Source organism: Cicer arietinum, chromosome 6, assembly GCF_000331145.2.
Source record: "Cicer arietinum cultivar CDC Frontier isolate Library 1 chromosome 6, Cicar.CDCFrontier_v2.0, whole genome shotgun sequence".
NCBI classification, from domain to species: domain Eukaryota; kingdom Viridiplantae; phylum Streptophyta; class Magnoliopsida; order Fabales; family Fabaceae; genus Cicer; species Cicer arietinum.
In genome coordinates, this window is record NC_021165.2 from 47,851,080 (window position 1) to 47,860,380 (window position 9,301).

At 30.0% G+C, this 9,301-nt stretch overlaps 1 protein-coding gene across 17 annotated transcripts; it reads left to right on the plus strand.

Annotated features, from left to right (window-relative positions):
- Nucleotides 1-1,361: 1,361 nt before the first annotated feature.
- On the plus strand, nt 1,362-7,989 carry LOC101506020 (protein disulfide-isomerase like 2-1-like). 17 transcript variants are annotated; one of them, XR_012163445.1, is made up of 7 exons: nt 1,364-1,587; nt 2,083-2,174; nt 2,306-2,431; nt 2,515-3,969; nt 4,063-4,164; nt 5,364-5,438; nt 7,601-7,989. XR_012163445.1 is itself a non-coding variant. In XM_012717414.3 (3 exons), the coding sequence occupies exons 1-3, from the start codon at nt 1,531-1,533 to the stop codon at nt 2,608-2,610; spliced, it is 279 nt and encodes a 92-aa protein (XP_012572868.1). In that variant the 5' UTR covers nt 1,367-1,530; the 3' UTR covers nt 2,611-2,797. The 17 variants fall into 17 exon arrangements, 2 of the variants coding, with proteins under 2 accessions (XP_012572868.1, XP_012572867.1); XR_012163443.1 differs by adding an exon at nt 5,544-5,614 and having other exon boundaries at nt 1,365-1,587; nt 2,083-2,414; XR_012163444.1 differs by lacking the exon at nt 7,601-7,989 and adding exons at nt 5,544-5,614; nt 5,695-5,852 and having other exon boundaries at nt 1,365-1,587; nt 2,083-2,414.
- The last annotated feature ends 1,312 nt before the right edge of the window (nt 7,990-9,301 follow it).

The window sequence follows — 9,301 nt, forward strand, 5'->3', positions numbered from 1 at the left end:
TTCTAGATAGAGTATGAGCGGCTGGAGGTAGATATAAGCGATTTCCTTTTTTGACGGGACTCAATTCATTTCTTATTCCCACATCGACCAAGTCCAATCTTGCATTGATGTCATCCTAAGACTTTCTTGGAACATTGAGTAACGTACCAATGACATTATCAAATACATTTTTTCAATATGCATCACATCGAGAAAATGTCTTATATACAATGACTTCCAATATGGTAATTCAAAGAAAATTGACTTTTTCTTCCACCCAGTTTTGACAAGCTCTCCCGCAAAAGGTTTGCCAAATTTATTGGTCAAACCATGTACTTTTCCAAGTATTTGATATCCAGTCTATACTAAAAGAGCATTACCTTCCTCTGATTTTCCATTGAATGCATTTTTCCACCCACGATATTGATGATTAAAAGGCAAAAATCTACGATGTCCAAGAAATACGTCTTCTTACAATGTTTCAACCGCATCCAATCTGTACTATCTTCATATATAGGACATGCACACTAACCTTTAATGCTATATCCTGATAAATTACCATATGCTGGAAAATCATTAATTGTGTCGAACAACATAGCCCTCAAATTGAAACATTATTTCTTATACCCATCATAAACATCCACACCTGTCTCCCATATATTTTTTAAATCTTCAACTAAAGGAGTCAAATATACGTCGATATTATTGTTTGGGTCCAAAAATTAACAGAGACAACATCCTAAAATTACGCTTCATACATAACCATGGAGGTAGGTTATAAATCAACAAAATCACATGCCACATGTTGTGTGAGATGCTTCGAAGACATCGTAGATTTAGGGTTCGCACAGTAAATGAGAGGAGGGTTTGTAGGGTTAGGAAGAGAACAAATTAAATATGTTTTTATTTATTTAAAGGGAATGATTTTTATGAAATGCACACCATTTTATAGCACTTATATACAAAGCACCTTAAAAGACCCTGTAATTATGTGAAAGTGTTGTAAACATAATGTGGGAGTGCTATATTTTACAGCGCTTGTATACAAAACGCTCTAAAAAGTGCTGTAAACATTATGTGAGAGCGCTATATTTTACTGTGCTTATATCCAAAGTGCTCTAAAAACGCTGTAAATATTATGTGAAAGTGCTATGTGACCCTACAACAGCGCTTTCAGCAAAAGCGCTATAAACATTATGACCCTACAATAGCGCTTGTCATAAAAGCGTTGTTGTATCCTCCGTTAATTTTAAAATATTATACGACGGCGCTTTTACTTAAAAAGGACTGTAAAAGGCGCGTTGTAAAATTCTATTTTTAGTGTAATGTTTCTGCATCGTAAACCTAAGGTACACTTCTCTCATACTACATTCATTTCCTTTCATTATTTAAAATGCTTTTTAAAAGAGTGTTGTTATATGAGCTTTATAATTTTTTAAGTATATGCATGTAAACTGGTTTCTTCCCTCTACCAGCGAACCCTTCTCTGTGCGAACCCTCCTCTCCCTGCGAAACCAATAAATCGTATATCATCTTCGATGCAATCCTTTTATGTGTGATCAGGTCTCAGACACAACTTCGCCATCACATCTCAACATCTCTGCCATTGTAAGTGTCGCTCGAGTTTCATTTGCAAATTTTTAGGTTCTGTTTCAACATTTGAATTTATATTGCTGTTCTTTTTCAAATTTTTAGGGTTTTGGTTCAATTTTGCGTTGTCATTTTAATTTACAAAAACATGCATCTTTTTATTGACATGATTTAGAGAAAAAACATTGTTGGTGACCTTGATTTCTGTTTTGGGTTTTGTTTTGTTTGGTTCTGTTTGGGTTGTGTTTTGTTTTGGTTTATATATTAGGTTCCTCATGCATGTGAATAAGTGATTTTAATTGTTAATTTAGATTATTTAGATGTGTTCTTGATTCAATGTTTTGAATGTTTAGCAGTAGAATCTAACCATCCGATGTTGTTTTTCTCTTGTAGTCATGTCTTGTTGATTATCACCATTATAATATGTTGGTGCGGTAGTTTGTCATCTATTCTATTCTTCATGGCATTTTGAATTATTTTAAACTTAATTATGTCGGAAATTTTTGTGCACAGTATTCGGTATGACTATTTCTTTAGACTTATGAAAGGCTGGATGAAGAAGTAGTTATTGCGAATGTTGACGAGCACAAATATTTGGCTCATAAGTGAGTGCGGTGACATACTTTTATACGCCTTATAATTAAACTATGTTAAAATCATATTTAATAAAAACATGTGCCTAATTTGGATGATTTCCATTAACACATATGGTATTGCTGCCTATCGCTCACTGAAGTTTTTCCCAAAGAACAATAAATCTGGCGAAGATTATGTTGGTGGTCTTAATTTGGATGATTTTGTAGCTTTCATTAATGAGAAATGCGGCACCAACCGTGACGAACAAGGTCAACTTACTTCTAAGGTTACTTTATTAATGTGTTTACAATTTAAATAAGCTAGAATACTATACTTGATAGCTTAATGGATTAATTATTATTGATTTAGGCTGGTATAGTAACATCTCTAGATACTTTGATGAAGGAGTTTGTGAGTGCTGATGATGATGAGAAGAAGAAGGTTGTCTTTTCTCGACTTGAATAGGAAGTTAAGAAACTTAAGGGTTCTGCTGCAAGGTTTAAGTGATATCATGTTTCCTTTTTTGTTTTGATTTGCTTATCTAAAACAATTTAATTGTAGTTAATGCAAATCATGTTAATCTATAAAGTTAATGGATATCATGTTAAGGCAGATCTTGTTAATGCAGATGATGTTAATGACATTCCTTCAACTATCATTTAAAGATTGTTTATCGTTCATTTTTTCTTTAAAGAGTTAACATCAAACAACTATATGTGGGATTACCAATTGCAACTAGGTAACATGCATCCAGGTTTATCTCCAGGCCTACTTGCTATACAAATTAGATATTGAAAAATTAGTACCTTAATATAGAAACTAAAATCACTTGTAGTTATTCTCCATGATAAATTAGTAGCAATTGCCATTTAACATAAGGCATGTGTAGAATCACATAAACAACTATACTACAAATTATAGCAAAGAATCTTAACTTCAAAACAAACACACATTCATAAAATATTCAACATCAGAGCAAATCAGCTGCAACTTTTACTAAAACTTAAAAATAAGGTATTATAGAGTTTATGCAAGCAAACTTTTCTCCATAAAGTATGTGACTAATTATCTTGTATTTCAAAATACTAGTTGTAGATTTGGTTTCATGAACTAAAAAATGTAGTGAAACCCTTGGTAGAGGAGGGTTGTTACTCGTGCACTCTAACCAATGTGATTTTTTTTACATTAGCTTGAGTTGGATGTTATCATGGTTAACATTAGTAATCTTATATTACCTTTAGCACGCACAGGAAACTTGTGCCCTCAGGCTGAGTAGGCACCAATTTAAGCACAGTCTGTCTCCTTAAAATATGCTTGGAAATTATGACGCAATATCATGTTTGTCTTTTCTCCACTTGAAGAGGAAGTTAAGAAACTTAAGGGTTCTTCTGCAAGGTTTAAGCGATATTATGTTTCCTTTTTTGTTCTAATTTGTTTATCTAAGACAATTTCATTGAAATTAATCCAGATCATGTTAATATATAAAGTTAATACAGATAATGTTAATGACATTCCTTCAACTATCAGTTAAAGATTGTTTGCCTTTCAGTTTTTCTTTTTAACCAAATGTGTCTTGTGATGATGTGTTAGGCATTTGATGTATTTACTTCCCAATTTTTTTAATTAAATAAATTTATTTTAAAAGGATTACAACTGCTTCAGATATTTATTGAAAGTTGTTAAAGTTATGCATTCAGTGGCTCTAAGGAACGAGTCCAATGTTATTAGAAGTGATGCTTATCTTAAAATGATGTCATGCCTATATACATGAAATTTTCAAATGATATAGAGGAGACTTTTTCTAGAGCCCTCAAGCTACTATTGGTGAGTGATATCTCCATCAATTGCACACATCTTCTTTTTTTAATGAATATATTCTTTTAAATGTTGCTAAAAGTTTTCATGGTGCAAATTAAGGTCATTTACACGAGGGGCAGTATGTTACACTAGTCCAAAGCGGAGCACAACCAATCTGGCATAAGGAATCCATTCACCACATTCAAATCCGCAAGGTTCATGGTAAAAATCTTCTTTAAAGGGTCTTCTTTTCTCATGAGTGTGCAATATCATTTTCTTTTCCTCTCTCTCTCTTGTAATGCATGTGAAACAAATTGAGTAGTTTAGGAGCTTTTTTAATGCCAATAATGAAATTAAATCTTGGTTTAATGATGGTTATTCTATTTTATCATATTTGCATTTGATTTTAATTATTCATAATCTCATCTTATAGACAAAACATTCTCTGAGTATTGTTTTTTTAATGCAACTAAAGAAAATTACACATTGGTTTAATTATAGTGTTTTTTGAATTGTCAAAGCATCAATGGTTGTATCGTGTCTTACAATTTGTTTAATAGCCTAATTCTAGTCTTTTAACTTAAAAGCTTCTTAAATCCTATTGGTGATGATTGGAGTTAGTATCAAATCGAACAATATTAAATTATTAGTTTTCATCTATAAAAGCTCTATAAAATATCTATGATAACGCTTTTTAAAAGAAGCGCTATTATACACTTACGACATCGTTTTTTTAGAAAAAGTGCTATTAAATAGCTACAACGGCACTTTTTAGAAAGAAAATAAAAGCTCTATTAAGATACTACCTACGACAACGCTTTTTAGAAAAAGCTCTGTAAAATGAGACACCTATAACAACACTTTTATGCAAAAAAACGCTATAAAAGCGATGTTAAATATCACCTACGACAACACTTTTTTATTTCAAAAAGTGTTGTTGTATCTTTTAACAGCACTACATACTATAGTGTTTAAAAGTGTTGTTAAATGCATAAAAAAAACGTTGTTAAATCCTATTTTTGGTGTAGTGCAATATCAATTTTTTATGAAGTTCTTTGTTTTTAATTTTTGCCCATTTTATTAGTTGAATTGCATTGTCTATCATATCAAATTTGTCTTTGATTATTCTTCTTTGAAAATATTTGGTTCTACTTGTTTTGTTCTTCGTCCACGAGTAGAATGTAGTAAGTTATCTTCTTAATGTGTTTTTCATGGTTATGGGATGGTCAAAAGGACTAACGTTATTATGATCTTCAAGCAAGAACACTTTATGTTTCTCGTCATGTTGTTTTTCTTGACTATATCCCATCTTACTCTCTTTCCTGTGATTCTCATATTACTAATAGTTCAGAACTCCTCCATATTGAATTGTTTGATGTTAATGATAATGTTTCTAGTGATTATAATGTTGATAATTGTAGGACATAGACTACTACTCCAGATGGTGACATTCTTCTTGTTCCCCCAACTGCCCAACACTTATCCATCTTGCAACAGTAAGTCTTCACAATCTAATTTTGTTTATTTTACTTACTTTGCTTTGTTATTTTTTTTTCTTAAACTTTAATCAAACTTTTTATGAGTCGTCTTCCTTTGAAGAGGTTACTCTAGACCCGATCAGTTAATAGGCTATGGAAGGTGAACTTTCTTCATTGCACAAGACAAATACTTGGTAATTAGCACCTCTATCTCCTAGAAAATGTGTTATTGATTCTCGTTCAGTATACATAATCAAAAACTGGAGCATTGTAGGAGCAGCAACAACAATAACACTGGATGATGGACCCTTAAAATTCTTCTTACTTGCTCTCGTTAACTTCAGACATTGTGTTTTCCAATGACATTTTCTTTTGCCAAAAGCACATTCATCATTATCAAGCTCGATCCTCCCTTGGGGTTTTCTTTGTGAATAGGAGCAACATAAATAGATGAAGGAGTAGAGATGATTCCCTAATCTAACACACTAGAGTTGATTTGAGTCTGATTTCTTCTACCAATAATTCACTAACTACTAATTCAACACTAGGAAAAGAAGTATTATGCAAAATACTCCAACAAAGGCCCTTAAAATAATTGCGAAGAGCCATCAGAAACGAAACCAAACATTGCTCTTCTCTTTGATCAATCTACACCTTAAGAGCTTTCAATTCAGTCGATTCCAAATAAGCCAAATGATTCCACAAATTAGTCACGACCGAATATAATTCTTAAATGGTAATATTATTCTACTTAAGGGACTTAATATCACTTTCATGCTGATACTATTTTGTAAAATTACACTGAACATATATATTTTTTTCAAATAATCTCAAATCTCTTTAGTTGTATGATGTTTTGCTAGTTGCATAATGATGGACTAATCAACATAACTGTTAATCTTAGTAATGACTTTTGAACAACTAACTTTCCTTGTTTTCAATTCTATTGCATATTTTATTTCATCATTTTTATCTGTGAACTTAACAAAAGTTCATCGAATAATACTATTTTGCAAAATTTGACTGAACATAGATTGTTTTTCAAATAATCCCAAATCTCCTTAGTTGTATGATGTTTTGCTAGTTGCATAACGATGGACTAATCAACATAATTGTTAATCCAAGTAATGATTTTTGAACAACTGACTTTCCTTGTTTTCAATTATATTGCATATTTTGCTTCATCCTTTTTTATCTGTGGGCTTAACAAAAGTTCATCAACATAACTCTACATATCATTTTCTTACAAAAATATTTTATCACATAACTCCAATAAGAGTATGTATGTACGTCCATTGATGTGGACACTAATAGATTGCGAAGAATCATCCTTAACACCAATCATAACAAACAATCACATAATATACAATGGACACAATCATTGAGAACTAAAGAAATTAGGGATAACATATCAGTAGCAGAGTCCGGAACTAAACGAAATTGTTTGAAAACTGAAGAGCATAAAAACGCCGAAAACTAAGGAGCAGAATTGCATCGAAAATTTAAATGGAGGGAGGAAACAGAGAGAGAAAATCGGTACCGAGTCAAAAATGGGTCATCCACCATGTTTGTTAGACCACTTTACAATAGATCACAAAATCAAACAATGCTCTTTGATATCATATCATCAATATTGAGTATATAAAAACATAGAGGAGAAAGGAGAACAAAAGAGAAGAAGAAGGGCCTTAGGATAGGGTTTTAATAGAAAATGATCAAAGTTACCCTAATTACTACTAAACTCTAATAATATTATCTATCATTGAGTACATGTTTTGAATTTAATTGTCATGTACTATTAGTGTAAATTTTTTTTGCACTGTCAGTATATCATAATTATTTATGAGCATTACTTTAAAAATAATTATAATAATAATCAAATATTTTTAATGATCTAACATTTGTGATTGACAAAGTGTGTATATAAGTTAATCCTTTTATTTTTTTCTTCATGATTCTAATTGTAACTGAATGAATATATGAATAGATTAGGAAATCGTTGCAATAGCTGGCTAATCAAAATTGCATTTTTTCTAATAAAAAAAGATAAAGGCAATTACATTCTTAATAAATATAAGCCACAGTGATTAATTAGTTTAATAAGTCAAAAAAATGTGGAAGAAAACAAATAACGGTTATTTATTTACATTAACTTGCTACCCATATGTCGACATCGACAGGTGTTGCTGTGTGATCTTTGGACACCACATCATGTATCTTGACACTTCCGATGCCAGTATTGACATCTCTTCAAGCTATATATAAAAGAACATTTCTTTTCATGAGAGAACCTTTATTTATATTCTCTATGATCCCACTTAGAGGACATAAACAACCTGATCATAATACGAAAGTTATTTATATATAGATGCAAAAATATTTATATATATATATATATAGAAGGTGTTTGCACCTTTTTACTATGATGATAGGTCTTGGTTGTGCTATTTCTTTCTTTCTTTTTCTTTTTTTTTGTTTAAAGTTGGACCGTATGTAACAAAATTGTTTTAGCATACTTACATCAATTTATGTCATTTATTATATAATATAATTATAGTTTTCACTTTAATTTATAAAGGTATGATTATACATCTCGTATTTATAATTTTGAAAGATACAATTATGTTCTTAGTAGTATAAAAAAATGTGTATTCTAATGTATTTTGGATAAATGAAAGATAAAGTTGAAAAAGTAAGAAAACAAATGTTATATGCACAATTATTTTAATAAATACAGGAGAGATGGATGTTTTTTCAAAACTAGAGAGGATATTAGTGTCATTTAAGGTGGTCTTAAGAGACGTAAATCTAATTACCCTTATCTTAAAATATTTAAAATATTGATGAAAAATGAGTACGAGGCCAGCCTGTCTTTAGTTGTCCAATTGATCTCCATTATGATTCATATACTCCCTCGATCCCTTATTATGAGAATCCATCATGACAAAAATCTGTATTAAGAAAAATTGTTAACTTAATCAACTTATCAAGAATGTCTGTTATTTTTACATATTTATCTGTATAATTATTGTTATAGGGATGGGGGACTATATAATATAGTACACACCAAATATAGATGTTATGAATATAAATAGTTACTTAAAAGGTTATAAAATTTAGTTATTTTTAGTTTAATTATAATTTTGATCCCTCTATTATTACAATAAAATTGATGCATTTATTTTAAAAGTAGAAATTTTTTGTCTCTTACTCAAATTTTTGAACTAAAAAATAACGATATTTGATATATTTTAAATGACGTGACATACAACTTCATAATAAAGAACCATCTAAATGTATTATATATTCATATGTCATTAATTAAATTACAAAAATAAAAATTTTAAGAAATTAAAAGTTAAGTTATTAAAGGGTTTTATTGTGATTTCATTAGTGTTATGATAAGTCAAATTATTTAATGCATGTCACATCATCATATTTTAGTTAAAAAATAAAATGAGAGAGCAAACTTGTCTGATTTTAAAATAGAATAACTAATTCTTAAATTGATAAAAATAAGGAACTAAAATTACAACTTAACGTTCTTTTTTTTTGCAAAGAACAAAGCAACTAATTAAGCAACAAGTTAGACAAACTAGTTAGAAGATTAGTCTTTACCTTTTTTGAGTGGAATAGAGATTTTATCTCCCGATTAGAAGATTAGAATTTACCTTTTTTTTTTGGTGGAATAGAGATTTTATTCCTGAGTCGGGTAGAAAATTTAGTGTTTATTTACCACAATAAATTAGAGTATCATTGTATATCATTTTTCATCTTTTATTTAACTAAATTTATTATCATTTTTACAAAAAACACGTTATATACAGTTAACATTTTATATTTTTTCCATCACAATAAATTAAACAAGACTTTTTATATAC

Excerpts from the sequence above, each read along its gene's own strand:
- LOC101506020 (XM_012717413.3), top strand. The coding sequence starts at position 2,243 with ATGTGCCTAATTTGGATGATTTCCATTAACACATATGGTATTGCTGCC. Across the intron at positions 2,432-2,514 it reads AAGGTCAACTTACTTCTAAG|GCTGGTATAGTAACATCTCT; the intron begins GTTACTTTATTA and ends TTATTGATTTAG.